Source organism: Myxine glutinosa, chromosome 11 (genome assembly GCF_964187855.1).
Source record: "Myxine glutinosa chromosome 11, kmMyxGlut1.1, whole genome shotgun sequence".
Lineage (NCBI taxonomy): Eukaryota > Metazoa > Chordata > Myxini > Myxiniformes > Myxinidae > Myxine > Myxine glutinosa.
In genome coordinates this window covers 103,913,964-103,929,160 of record NC_136271.1, presented here as the reverse complement: position 1 = coordinate 103,929,160, position 15,197 = coordinate 103,913,964, and the positions used below count along the sequence as shown (strand labels likewise).

Sequence of the window (15,197 nt, the reverse complement as noted above, 5' to 3'; positions counted from 1 at the left end):
ACATCCTCCAGCGCGGCATCGCCGGGGCACCAAGGGCGCCCAGAGATAACGCCATGCAGCACAGAGACAGTATTGGGTGGGGGGGGGGGGGGGGGGGGAAGGGGGGTGTACAGTAATTAATGGATTAATTGCATAATTAAAATCAATAAATAATAATCGTAAAACAATTTCTTAATCAATTGGCTCATAGCATACATAAACCACAGCTCATCCAAAGCTGTAAATATTTGAAAATTAATTAAATAAGGCTTTAATCGAAAAAATTAAAAAATTAATTGATTAATCAATAAATAATTGATAGATAGATTGATTAATAAAATATCCTTTATAGCCACATCACTTGGTTACTGTCGAGTCGAAATATTAGCTTCCTCGCTCAAAAGGTGCCTGAGATATTGCCGAGATGAGAATAAAAAGAAGTAAATAATAATCAAAAAAAATTAAATAATCGGCTAATCGAATACCTAAACCACCACCGTTTCATCCGAATCTGTAACTTAAAAAAAAATTAATTCGGTCATTTATCAAATAATTAAACAAGAAGACGTCATGCGTAGCACTATAATTGAACAATCCTCCCCACCCCCCCCCCCCCCCAAGTTTTCCATTGATACAGCAAATGATGATTTTTCAGATGAAAAGTGATGATTTTGGAAGTTTGACCTTGAGTTGACCTTTGACTGATTGACCTCAAAATAGCTGGTTTCCCAATTCAGTGAGGCACGAGGCAAATGCTGTTAAATTTACAAGTGAATCGGATGAAAAATGATGATTTTTCAGATGAAAATGGATTTTTGAAGTTTGACCTTGAGTTGACCTTTGACCATTTGACCTCAAAAATAGTGGGTTTTCCAATTTTGTGACTCAATGTGCAAATGCTGTTCAATATTCAAGTCAATCAGATGAAAATTGATGATTTTGGAAGTATGACCTTGCGTTGACCTTTGACCTTTTGACCTCAAAAATAGTGGGTTTTCCAATTTTGTGACTGAATATACAAACGCTGTTCAATTTTCAAGGCAATCGGATTTAAAATTGCGATTTTAGAAATTTGACCTCCAGATTACCTTTGATGACATTTGACCTCAAAATGAATATGCTTCTCAATTGTGATGACCTCTACAACTTGTGAAGTTTCATGATGATTGGTATAGAATTGTGACCTGTTGTCCGGTGACAAACAAACGAACAACAAACAGACAAACAAGTACAGATACATTCAAAGTACACGTCAAATGCCAAATAATTAAATATCCTCCAGCGCCTCATTGGCGGGGCACCTTTGGCGCCTGGCCATACCGCCGTGCAGCTCATATAGATTGTATTTGGAGGGAGAGGTGCACAATAATTGATTGATTAATTGCATAATTAAAATCAATAAAAGATTGTCATAAAATATTTTCTAAATCAATTGGCTAATAGCATCACTAAACCACTAGTGCTTCATCCAAAGATGTGACTTTTAGAAATGTAATTAAACAGGTCATTAATATAAAAAAATTAATTTATTAATCAATAAATAATTAATCGATTAATTGATTAATCAATAAATCAAAAATACCGTTCACAGCCAAATCACTTGGTCATTGCCATTTCCAAATATTAGCTACATAGCTCAAAAGGTGCCTGAGATATTTCCCAGATGAGAAAGAAAATAAATAAATGATTAATAATGACAATAAATAAATAATAATCATTAAAAAAATTTTAATCAATTGGCTAATAGAATACATAAACCACCACCATTTCATCCGAATCTGTAACTTAATTTTTTTAAATTAATTTAGTCATTAATCAAATAATTCAATAATTAATTGATTAATCAATAAATCAAAAATAGCCTTTACAGCCAAATCACTTGGTCATTGTCATGTCCAAATATCAGCTTCGTAGCTCAAAAGGTGCCTGAGATAATGCCCAGAAGAGAAAGGAAATATATAAGTACTGAATCAATCGATAATAATTAAGTAACTAATCAATTATTGTTTAATCAAAAGACAAAAATTTCAATTTTTGAGAAAGTACTTACTCACGATTGTGCCCAAATTTCAGCTTCCCAGGTCAAATTCAGCTTCCTTCCTCGGAGGTCCTCAATGCCAAACAGAAAATCAGAGCTGTCTCCCTTGACATATCACGTGCCTTCGATACGGTCTGACACCAAGCTCTGCTCACCAAACTCTCCTCCTATGGTATCCATGGAAATCTCCACGCATGGCTTCCGGACTTCCTCTCTGGTCGTAGTCAACATGTCGCCCTGAATGGATTTCTCTCATCTCCCCTTCCTGTTCAGGCTGGAGTTCCCCAAGGCAGTGTTCTGGGCCCTGTGCTATTTCTGGTCTTCATTAATGATCTCTCTGACTCTCTGGAAAATCCTCTCTATATCTTTGCTGATGACTCCACTCTCTGCCACTCCATTCCTCTTCCTTCAGATCAGCAGTCTGCAGCCTCCTCATTCTCTGTAGACCTGGACAAAATCACAGACTGGTCAAACAAGTGGAACATGTCTTTCAATCCTGACAAATCTCACACTCTTACTGTGTCTCTCCGAAAAGACCGACTGGACAACCCTCCCATCTACTTTCTCAACAATCCTCTCCAAGAAGTTCTGTCGCTCAAGCTTTTGGGTCTCACTATCTGCCATGATCTTTCTTGGGAAAACCACATTTCCAAGCTGGCCTCCAAAGCCAGTCGCCGACTGGGCATCCTCCGTCGTGCGAAGTCCTTCCTTGGCAAACCTGAGCTCCTCACCACATACAAGGCTTTCATCCGCAGCTCAATGGAATACTGTTCCCCCCTCTGGGCCGGTGCTCCTGCCTCACACCTAGCTCGCCTTCGCGCTGTTGAAATCAAAGCATTCAGAATCATTGGAATCTCCCGCGATGAAGCGAACTCCAAGGGCCTTTCACTCACTCACCGCAGACAGGTTGGTGGTCTTTCCGTCTCGATCTCGATTCGAGCCTCGATCTTGTTTTCAAAAAAAGAAAAGAAGAGATTCCAAGCACAATCACTTTCAGGATTTAATGCAATATTTTAAACAAACAATGCACACTTTTAAGTTGAGACAGCAAGAGTTGAAGCATCTCAACAATGTTTTCACCCCTGTCACACCGAAAAGTGACCTGAAATCACTGATCAACAACAAACTATTTCCTATGTCATTAATAAGAACTTTTTTTCATTTTAAATATATGTCTTTGCATCCAGAAAAACCAACATTCCATTTCTGAGCATCCAAAGTTGGTATGAAATAAACATTGTATTGCTAAATCCTTCATCCTCGTCTAAGAGTGACCACTTTGTGCACCCAGCCTGAGAACGATGCCACACGGATGTAGTGGCTGGGATGTCCAACATTGCCACATGAAAGCTTCACGGTGGCAATCCCTTGCAGAACGTAAACGTTACCTTCACGACAGCTTAGTGGACCTCCATAGTCTTTCTGTGAAACACAGTCATTTCCCATTTTCAATATTTTATCTATTTTCTTCTCGCAATCCAAAACAAGTATACATCATTATCATTATCATCATCATCATCATCATCAACAGGCATGTCACTGCCACAGAAATGAGAGAACTCCAAACATTCCTGTCCATCTCTATCTGTACAGCGTCATCCCATGTCAGACTCAAACGGTGCAGTTGAGGTGTGAAGATATTATTATTATTATTATTTTTTGCATACAGGATCGAGGCTCGTGAAAGCTAACATTTATCACACAAAAAATCAAAAAGACACACAAAGTATATACAGACTTGGCATTTAATATGGAATATTTTTTTTGTGGGGGTGAACGTAATTTTCAAGATGACTTAGAACCAAAAGTTCATTGGAATTATGTTGAAATTATTCTAGATTTTGTTAATGTGACCTTTAAAAGAAACAAAAACCACATTTGACATTTCGAAGCAAATAAATTGATCCTTGAAAGTGATGTAAACTGATATCGAACTCAATTCATGGACAGTACAGTGTTAAACTTCTGTACGTTTTCCAGAAGTATCTCTATTTTACACATTAGCCAAAAAAATTTTCAACAAAAACAAAAATTAAATCATGACTGGGATTACGGACAGTAAAATTACAGTTCAGTCGTTTGTGTAACCCCCACGAGCATTCAGGAGAGCACATACACGTCGAGGCATGCTGTTCACGAGATATGCCTATGTTTGGACAGGAATCGCTTGCCATGCAGTGACAATAGCCTGCTGCAATTCACACAAAGTGGTGGGCTGCTGGACCAAGTTGTCGATTTGACGCGTTAATTCTGCCCACAGGTTCTCTATCGGATTCATATCAAGGGGACATGGCAGGCCACTCCATATGCTCGACACCACGGTCAACAAGAAAGTGTTTGAATCATGCGGGCATGATGAGGACGTGCACTGTCATCTTGGAAGACAAAGTTTCCTCGAAAGGCTGCACGAGCAAATGGAAGCAATGTTTCTTCCAGAATGGCCCTGTACTTGAACTGGTTCAGGTTTCCATTCAGAACAACCAGATCAGTTTTGCCCCCTGCATGAAAAGCAGCCCAAACGGTCACCCCACCACCTCCAGCTTGGACTCTTGGCACTATACAATCTTCGTTGTAGGCTTCATGCACTTGTCTGCATACTCGGACGCGGCCATCTTGACGATAGACCAGAAATCTAGACTCGTCACTGAAGGTCACGTGATTCCAGTGTCCTGGCTGCCATTGACGGTGCTCTCTGGCCCATTGCAATCGGCGCTGGCTGTGTTGTCTGGTCAGGCGTGGCTTTCTCAGGGGACGCCTGGCACGATAGCCTGCTTGAACCAGTCGTTCGTTGACTAGCCTTCTGGATACAGGCACATTTGTCAGTTGCTGCCACTCAGCCCTAAGCCGATTAGCTGACTTGGTACGGCCATTGCAGACTAACCGGTGCAGCTGGCGGTCATCTCTCCTTGTGATTCTGCGGGGACGTCCTGGCCTCGGTATTGGAGTAGGGACACCCCTCTGAGCATTTCGTTTCAGGATCTTTGACATCTGACCTTGAGTGATGCCATACTGCCAAGCAATAGCATGCTGTTTCATACCGGAATTTCGTAAAGCCACCACTCCATGACAAACAGCATTGTCACGTTGACGGACCATCTCCAGAGGAAGCGGCAATAACTTTTGTAGACGTGCAGCAGTTGTTTTCCACTAATACAGAACCAACAACCCTTATATACCCGATTGTGAAGCCAATCGTCAAATGTACCTGTCCTTACATTTTGTCATGCCACCTGTGATATTATCCTGTTATTGACTTCTTGCTGCGAAAGACAATCAGTGACATGGTTCTTTTGACAAAGAAATCACTGAAGCGTAAAAGAAACTCACCAGATTGATATACTGAGTTAAGAAAGTAAACCCAGGTCAAGAATAAAAAAAATATTCCATATTAAATGCCAAGTCTGTAATAAGGGGAGCGGTAGACAATATGGGGAGAGAAGGGGAAGCACACAAACACAACATTTGAGAGCAGGGACATTGGGAGATCTGTGGGAGGGAGAGGGCTTGGGGGGAGGAGGTGTGGGAAGGGGGGGAGGGGTGTGAGAAGTATAAAACACAAGGATACTGCAAGGACTTCCAGGAAGGAAGTTGGTATTTCAAAAAAGTGAATCTCGGGTGAAATTAGCGGGGGAAGAAAAGATCAAGGTTTTGGATGGGGGAAGATAAGAGATGGTGGTGAATAGCTGTTTTAAAGACCTGGAGGGAGGAGTGGGATTGAAGAGAGTGAGGGAGTTTGTTCCAGAGACGGGAGAAAAGAGGAATGAAGGAGTGAAGGTGAGCAGAGAAGCCACATATCCTTCCACTTCCACCACATATCCTTCCACCTTGTACATGGGCCACCTTGTTTAACCACATCCAAATGGATTTTTTTTTCACAAACAATCCACACTTTTTAAATCATGCAGCAAGAGTTGAATCGAGCATCTCATCAGTGTTTGACTGATGAGTTCGAACGTTCATGAACGTTCATGAACGAACGTAGCCAGTGATCTAAGACAACATAGCTACGTTGGTTTGGACATATAGTACATGCCAACACCAAGACAACGGCGTTGTGGTTTCCCTATTTTCTTATTCCGAAAATGGATGGAAGCATTGCGAAGTTCCAAGTTATGGCCTGGACATCTTCCTTATTAGCCCGTCCCATGTGCAGCAGGAGATCCGGTTTTGCAATTGTGTGTGTGTGTGTGTGTGTCGTGTACGGCCGTAACCTTTTTACCATTCGAGTTATTGTCATCAAATTTTCACCAAAGCTTTATTATGATAACTAGCGTGACGCGGCGCGCCCCGCGCACCTCACCACACGTCGTTTCAGAGGGGTAGGCATCTTTGACCATTTCGGTGTCTTTTGGGTCTTCATGGTGTTTTGGGTCTTCAGGGGCATTTGGGTCTTCAGGGTCTTTTGGATCCTCTGGGCCTTTAAGGGTATTTTGGGTGTTTGAGGTGTTTTGGGTCTTCAGGGTCTTTTGGGTCTTTGGTGTCTTCAGAGGCTTTTGGGTCTTAAGGGTCTTCAGTGTCTTTTAGGTCTTCGGGGTCTTCAGGGGCTTTTGGGTCTTAAGGATCTTTTGGTTATTCTTGGTCTTTAAGGGTCTTTGGGTCTTCGGGGTCTTTGGGGTATTTTTGGTATTTGGGGTCTTTTTGGTCTTCGGGGTGATTTGGGTCTTCGGGGTCTTTTGGTTCTTCGGGGTGTTTTGGGTCTCCGGGGTGTTTTGGGTCTCCGGAGTGTTTTGGGTCTCCGAGGTGTTTTGGGTCTCCGGGGTGTTTTGGGTCTCCGGGGTGTTTTGGGTCTCCGGGGTGTTTTGGGTCTCCGGGGTGTTTTGGGTCTCCGGGGTGTTTTGGGTCTCCGGGGTATTTTGGGTCTCCGGGGTGTTTTGGGTCTCCGTGGTGTTTTGGGTCTCCGTGGTGTTTTGGGTCTCCGGGGTGTTTTGAGTCTCCGGGGTGTTTTGGGTCTCCGGGGTGTTTTGGGTCTCCGGGGTGTTTTGGGTCTCCGGGGTGTTTTGGGTCTCCGGGGTGTTTTGGGTCTCCGGGGTGTTTTGGGTCTTCGGGGTGTTTTGGGTCTTCGGGGTGTTTTGGGTCTTCGGGGTGTTTTGGGTCTTCGGGGTGTTTTGGGTCTTCGGGGTGTTTTGGGTCTTCGGGGTGTTTTGGGTCTTTGGGGTGTTTTGGGTCTTTGGGGTGTTTTGGGTCTTCAGGGATATTGGTGGTCTGAAGGGTCTTGGGGGAATTAAAGGGTCGTCAAAGGTCTGAGGGGTCTCAGCAGTCTTAACGCAATTGAGAGGGTTAATTAAGAGGGTGTTAATTTTATTTGAAGAAGAAGACGTTTTTGTCGCATGTAAACACAGCGACAAACATAGCGACATAACGACATAACCATATACGTTTGCTCTGTTATAATAAGATACAGAGAAGAGGAATTCTTATTTTGTCAAAAGGTCAAAAGGTTAAAGGTCAGCATCACCTAAAATCATAGATTTTCACCCAATTTACCTGAAATTTTAATTTACTATTTGAGTTTTTGCATCAAATTTTCAACAAAGTTTTATTATGAGAATATGAAGAAGGTAAATTAATAATTTGGTCAAAAGGTCAACATTGGTCAGCATCACATAAAATCGTCAATTTTTATCTGATTGACCTGAAATTTTAAGGATTTGCAATTTGCATATTGGGTCACTGAGTTGGTTCATCAATCACAAGCTACAAGTCGATTTTTTTTTTTTAGATCAAGAAGTCAAAGGTCAAAGTTGCATGACATCATAAATTTTCACCCGATTGACCTGATCGGGTTGACCTGAATTGACCTGAATTTGCATATCGGGTCACAGAATTGGTCAAAAAGCGAGAAGCTGATTATTTTTTTGACGGGATTTGCATTTTCAGATGCTTTCTCGTTCGATATTTGGAAATATATTCAGAATTTCTTCTGCTTCCGGTCTTGCTGGCGAGGTTTTTGTTTTTTCGCAGCTGTCCATGCTTTCCACGCTATCGAAGTTAAGTAATTGTTCCCATTTGTTTGGTCAAAACTGTATTTATTTTATGGTGTGTGTACCGACAGTGGGTCCCCAGGAAAATTATCGGTGTATATCTTTCATATAAAAAAAATAACCACCTTTAGAGGCCATTTTTCCCCGCAAAGCGGGGGTTGGCCTTTTTCGGGAACCGTGGTTGTTGTTGTTTTTTTGTCCCCTTTTTGAAGCAATGTTTTACGGCCGGATGCCCTTCCTGCCGCCAACCCTTTTTGTCGCCTTTTACGACAAGCAGGGAATTACCAGTGAACTGGTTCTCAAATTGCCGACCTCGGAAGGATAACAGGCTGAGTCAACCCCCCTGGCGTTAATTCAGCGATCGACCGGGATTCAAACCCAGGATCCTAGGATCCTAAGCCGGCACCCTAGCCGCTAGCCCAACACCAGGGTCTCGTTAAATACCCTTTCATACCTGTGTTAAAAACGTTAAATTATCTAACCCTAACCCTTTCATACCTGTGTAGAAAATCGTGTTAATTTGTGTCGAGTCTTTTGAGGCCTTGTAGGCCTACCGTGTCCGACCTTGAGGCTTTGTTTTTCTCTCAGCGGTCCGTCGATTGTGTTCCAATAACTTTCGTCCTCTGTTTTTCCCAGGCTTTTCACCCCATAGCCTACTTCCTTGTTTAAAATCTCAACTCAAAAAAAAACAAAAAAAAAAACATTTCCCTCTCTGTTCTTATTCGTTTATTCGTTAGTGCGTTCTTCGATCACGTGTTTCTCCCCCATTTTCCCAGATAGTTTTCACTGTTAAACTTTAAAATGTTTAACCTTTTACTCTGAAGTACTGTATTCTGTCGTATATTATAACACCTTCTTCTTCTTCTTTAAAAGATTGTTTCGACTTGCTCACCAAATCTATTCATCCCCAAAAAAAATTCCATCTCTTACAGTGCCTCTTTCATACATTCCCTAAACTCTCCTGCACTCCACCCCCCCCCCCCCCCCCCCCCCGTCCAGCGTCCTTAAACGTATTTTTAACTCGAAGGCCACAAGAAACTCATTTTGCAATAAATGTTCGTTTCCCATTAATCGGACACTTTCCAAAATCCAATCTCACCCCTCCCCTCCAAATCTTCCCAATCACCCCTCCACTCCAAAACTTCCCCAAAACCACTCCCCTCCAAATTCTCCCCATCACCCATCCATTTCAAATCTGCCCCTTGCCCCTCCCCTCCAAATCTTCCCCATCACCCATCCCTTTCAAATCTCCCCCCTTGCCCCTTCCCACCGAAACTCCCCCCACACCCCTCCCCTCCGAGACTCCTCCTCACTCCTCCCCTCCTAGACTCCCCCCTCACCCCTCCCCTCCAAATCTCCCCCATCTCCCATCCCTTTCAAATCCCTCCCCTTGTCCCTTCCCTCCTAAAGTCCCCCCTAACCCCTCCCCTCATAAACTCCCCCCTCCCCTTCAAATCTCCCCACCCTCATGTCTTCTCCATTTCCCCCCTCTCACCACTCCTCCTCAAAGCATCCTCCCCACTTCTTCCCCCTTCGAACTCTCACCTCCATCTCCCCCAACCTTCTGCCTCGCTCCTCCCCCTCCTCAAATAACACCTCATTGTGCCTCACCCAATCACCATCAAACCTTTTGTCCGCCCCATCCTTCCCTTTCTCCGAGCTATTCTGAAATCTCTGACACACCTTCAACAGCTCTCCCTACCTCTTCCTCCTCTTCCACATCTTACCCTACCCCTCCTCCCCCCTGTTCTGTATCCGATGCTGCCCCTTCATATTCATTAACGGTATGGACCTCAAACTTCTGGGGCCTTCGCTCAAACTTAGCTGATCTTTCCATACAGGTTGCTTCTGACAAACCCAGATGTGATCTGCTTAACAGAAACTTTCCTCCTTCATGATGTCTCTGATTCCCTAGTATCTCTCCCGGGTTACTCCCTCCTCCGGTATGATAAACCTGAGCCTCGTCCTGGAGGTGAGGTTGCTATCTTTATCAAAAACTCTCTTTCTCACTCGCCATGCACTGCCCTCTCTCCACCTCACCCCCAGGAATACCTCTGGCTACGGCTTCCCCTTCGCTCCCACCTCTTGTTCATATGTGTGTTGTACCGTCCACCAAACAGTGATGACTCCATCTACATCTCACTGTCTGATAATATGGACCAACTTCTATCTACTCATCCCAACTCTCTCTTCCTCATGTGTGGTGATTTCAATTGTCACCATGCCAGGTGGCTGGGTGTGGGTACCTCTCTCACCAGCCATGGCTCCTCAGCAAAGGACTTCTGCGACTCACTGGAACTGACACAATCTGTCAATTTCCCGACACGGATCTCAGTCAATGGAGCATCTTCTCTTCTTGACATGGTTATGACTAACTTCCCTGAAAATGTCTGCTGCTCTTCTTCTGCTCCAATCGGCTCATCTGATCATGTGCTTGTTAAAGTGGACATCTCTCTGACCATTCTCAGGGAGCCTCCTCAGCATCGACGAGTCTGGCATTTCACTCAGGCCAACTGGCACGGTCTTCAAGCAGCCATCAATCATCTGCACTGGCCTCCCATCTCCACCACCTCTGACATCAATTCATCCTGGGAATTCTTCCAAAGTAAATTGCTCTCTCTCATGCACAGATTTATCCCATCTCGTCTTCAGTTGTCATACCCTTCCTCCCGTCCATGGTACACGGAATCTTGTGGTGAGGCTGTTGCCCAGAAACAACTTGCCTTCGTCTCCTGGAAAGCAAATCCAACGGAAGGAAATCTCATTTCCTTTCACAAAGCCCGAAACAAGTGTCTGTCCACCCTCAGGAGAGGCAGGAAACAATATCTCTCCGTTCTCAAGACCGAACTCTCTTATCTGTCTCCCTCTTCTAAATCCTGGTGGCGTCTGGTCAAATCTGTTTCTGGTGTTTGTTCCCCCTCCATCCCCTCCCTTACCTCAAACGGCTACACAGCTGACTCCGCACGTGAAAAAGCTGAATGCCTCAACTCTGCGTTTACCTCTAAATCTTGTGTCCCAAACCCATCCCTCTCTGTACCCACCGTACCCAGTCGTACCCAGATGCTCCTGGACTCTGTGTCCTTTCCTCCTGACAAGGTGGAAAAGTTTCGGTCAACCCTTGACTCTGATTCTGCAACTGGACCTGACGGCATCAGCCCACGGGTCCTAAAATCCTGTTCTTCTGCTCTTTCACTCCCTCTCTCTGTTCTCTTCACCCTCTCTTTTGCTCAAGGTCATCTGCCATCTGCTTGGAAATCAGCCAACATCACCGCTTTACACAAAAAATGTGCAAAAACAGATTCTAGCAACTACAGACCAATCAGCCTTCTCCCAATTATCAGCAAAGTCATGGAATCCATCATTGCTTCGGATATAAAATCATTCCTCTTCTCCAATGGCTTGATCTCTGATCATCAATTTGGTTTCAGACCAGGTCACTCTACTCTGGACATGCTGCTTCTGCTGTCTCAACAATGGATGGAGGTCCTCAATGCCAAACAGGAAATTAGAGCTGTCTCCCTCGACATATCACGTGCCTTCGATACGGTCTGGCACCCCGCTCTGCTCACCAGACTCTCCTCCTTTGGTATCCATGCAAATCTCCACGCATGGCTGGCGGACTTCCTCTCTCGTCGTTGTCAACGTGTGACCCTGAATGGGTTTCTCTCATCTCCTCTTCCTGTTCAGGCTGGAGTTCCCCAAGGCAGTGTTCTGGGCCCTGTGCTTTTTCTGGTCTTCATCAATGATCTCTCCGACTCTCTTGAAAATCCTCTGTATCTCTTTGCTGATGACTCCACTCTCTGCCGCTCCATTCCTCATCCCTCAGATCGGCAGTCTGCAGCCTTCTCACTCTCTGCAGACCTGGCCAAATCACTGACTGGGCAAACAAGTGGAACATGTCTTTCAATCGTGACAAATCTCACACTCTTACGATGTCTCTCCGAAAAGACAGACTGGACAACCCTCCCATCCACTTTCTGAATAATCCTCTCCACGAAGTTCTGTCACTCAAGATTTTGGGTCTCACTGTCTGCCTGGGAAACGCTATCTTATCTTAAACAATTGCGCAGAAATTCACCAAACTTGGCAGTTATGATCAACACGTGGCAAGAATATGTTAAAAAAAAAAAAAGTATAATTTTGACTCCGGCCCCAGGGCTGGGGCGGTGTCAAAAGGTCAAATACCAACAAATGCAATTACGGGCACATTGTTGAAAAATGTTTTGATGAAACTTTGCATATACAAGCAATATTGGGGATGCATGAAATAAGTAACGAGTTTATGGATTTTACCTCCCCCTCCCGGTTATATCCCAGAGGGGTGTGGACTTGAGGTCACAGCGGTCAAAACGGGAAAAAATATAAACTCAAAATTTGATATTGGGTCATTCTGGTCGAACCTTTTGCCATTTTTCAATATTGCTTTGGATGGGAAGAGTCGGGATTTGCCATGGCATGTCATCGACTTCACTGTAGTTGAGATTTGACTTATTTGTCTTCAAGTGACTCCACTGCATTGGGTTAACAAATTGAGGCCATTTAAAAGATTAAATTCACTTAACAGCAAAAGATTTCCATTCTTCTGCTTTTAAGTTCATTTTAACTTAACATGTAAAATCCAGAACATTGCATAATGCTCTTCCATATACTGCATTACTAAAATATCATGTACCATAGTAAAGTTGATTTCCACCAGTTCAAGATGGAGCTGCATGAGGTCAAGCGTGTAAGAACATCATCAGGCATTGAAATTGTTTTTTTTCGCCAAATGGTCAAGAGGCAGCTGATATCTATTGCAAAATTCTGACTGTGTGGTGAACATTTCAGTGTGTAAAATAAAGGAGAATCCACCAACCAATCCTCCTTACAAATGATATTGCACAATCAGATTTTCACCTGTTCTAACATTTTCAATATTTTTAGATCAAGATGTTGCTTGTGATGAATGTGTGCAAAGAGCAACGCAAGATCAGATAAATAGCAACCTTTCCTAGCTTTTTTTTTTTTTTTTTGAATACAGAATTGAGGCTCGTGAAAGCTAACATTTATCACACAAAAAAATCAAACAGACGCACAAAGTATATAATAAGGGGAGCGGTAGACAAGATGGGGAGAGAATGGGAAGCACACAAACACAACATTTGAGAGCAGGGACATCGGGAGATCTGTGGGAGGGAGAGGGCTTGGGGGGAGGAGGCGTGGGAAGGCGGGGGGTGGGGGGGTGGGGGTGGGGGGTGGGAGAAGTATTAAACACAAGGACACTGCAAGGACTTCCAGGAAAGAAGTTGGTATTTCATTTCAAAGAAGTTGATATAATAGTGGATCTGGGGTGAAATAAGCGGGGGTAGAAAAGATCAAGGTTTTGGATGGGGGAAGATAAGAGATGGTGGTGAACAGCTGTTTTAAAGACCTGGAGGGAGGAGTGGGATTGAAGAGAGTGAGGGAATTTGTTCCAGAGGTGGGAGAAAAGAGGAAGGTGAGCAGAGAGTCTTGATTTTGGCAGTTTAACCATAAGAGGGTTGCAGGCAGATCTTGTGCGACCTGTAGGAATATTTGGGGGATAGAGCCCAGAGAGAGCTGGAGGAGCAAGGCTGGAGAGGAGTCGGTAGAAGACAGAAAGACCACCAACCTGCCTGCAGTAAGTGAAAGTCCCTCGGAGGTAGCTTCATTACGGGAGATTCCAATGATTCTGAACGCTTTGGTTTCAACAGCGTGAAGACGAGCTCGGTGTGAGGCAGGAGCACCAGCCCAGAGGGGAGAGCAGTATTCCATTGAGCTGCGGATGAAAGCCTTGTATGTGGTGAGGAGCTCAGGTGTGCCAAGGAAGGACTTTGCACGACGGAGGATGCCCAGTCGGCGACTGGCTTTGGAGGCCAGATTTGAAATGTGGTTTTCCCAGGAAGGATCATGGCAGATAGTGAAACCCAAAAGCTTGAGTGACAGAACTTCTTGGAGAGGATTATTCAGAAAGTGGATGGGAGGGTTGTCCAGTCGGTCTTTTCGGAGAGACATAGTAAGAGTGTGAGATTTGTCAGGATTGAAAGACATGTTCCACTTGTTTGACCAGTCTGTGAATTTGTCCAGGTCTGCAGAGAGTGAGGAGGCTGCAGACTGCCGATCTGAGGAATGAGGAATGGAGCGGCAGAGAGTGGAGTCATCAGCAAAGAGATGGAGAGGATTTTCAAGAGAGTCAGAGAGATCATTGATGAAGACCAGAAAAAGCACAGGGCCAGAACACTGCCTTTTGGAACTCCAGCTTGAACAGGAAGGGGAGATGAGAGAAACCCATTCAGGGCCACACATTGACTTCGACTCGAGAGTAAGTCCGCCAGCCATGCGTGGAGATTTGCATGGATACCATAGGAGGAGAATTTGGTGAGCAGAGCGGGGTGCCAGACCGTATTGAAGGCACGTGATATGTCAAAGGAGACAGCTCTAATTTCCTGTTTGGCATTGAGGACCTCCATCCATTGTTGAGACAGCAGAAGCAGCATGTCCAGAGTAGAGTGACCTGGTCTGAAACCAAATTGATGATCAGAGATCAAGCCATTGGACAAGAGGAAAGATTTCATATACGAAGCAATGATGGACTCCATGACTTTGTTGATAATTGGGAGAAGGCTGATTGCTCTGTAGTTGCAAGGATCTGTTTTTGCACATTTTTTGTATAAAGCGGTGATGTTGACTGATTTCCAAGCTGATGGCAGATCACCTTGAGCAAAAGAGAGGGTGAAGAGAACAGAGAGAGGGAGTGAAAGAGCGGCAGGAGAGGATTTTACGACCCATGGGCTGATGCCGTCAGGTCCAGTTGCAGAATCAGAGTCGAGGGTTGACAGAAACTTTTCCACCTTGTCAGGAGGAAAGGACACAGACTCCAGGAGCAGCTGGGTAAGACTGGGTACGGTGGGTACAGAGAGGGATGGGTTTGGGACACAAGATTTAGAGGCAAACACAGAGTTGAGGCATTCAGCTTTTTCACGTGCGGAGTCAGCTGTGTAGCCATTTGAGGTAAGGGAGGGGATGGAGGGGGAACAAACACCAGAAACAGATTTTAACAGATGCCACCAGGATTTGGAAGAGGGAGACAGATTTGAGAGTTCGGCCTTGAGAATGGAGAGATATTGTTTCCTGGATCTCCTGAGGGTGGATCCACACTTGTTTCGGGCTTTGTGAAAGGAAATGAGATTTCCTTCCGTTGG

At 44.4% G+C, this 15,197-nt stretch overlaps 1 protein-coding gene across 1 annotated transcript in view; it reads right to left on the bottom strand.

Annotated features, from left to right (window-relative positions):
* Positions 1-2,999: 2,999 nt before the first annotated feature.
* Positions 3,000-15,197, bottom strand: part of LOC137437055 (hepatocyte growth factor-like protein) — a 173,184-nt gene continuing 160,986 nt past the window's right edge. The window contains exon 17 of the mRNA XM_068131392.2: positions 3,000-3,439. Coding sequence (XP_067987493.2) covers positions 3,272-3,439 — 168 coding nt within the window. The 3' untranslated portion in view covers positions 3,000-3,271. The remainder of the gene's footprint in view (positions 3,440-15,197) is intronic.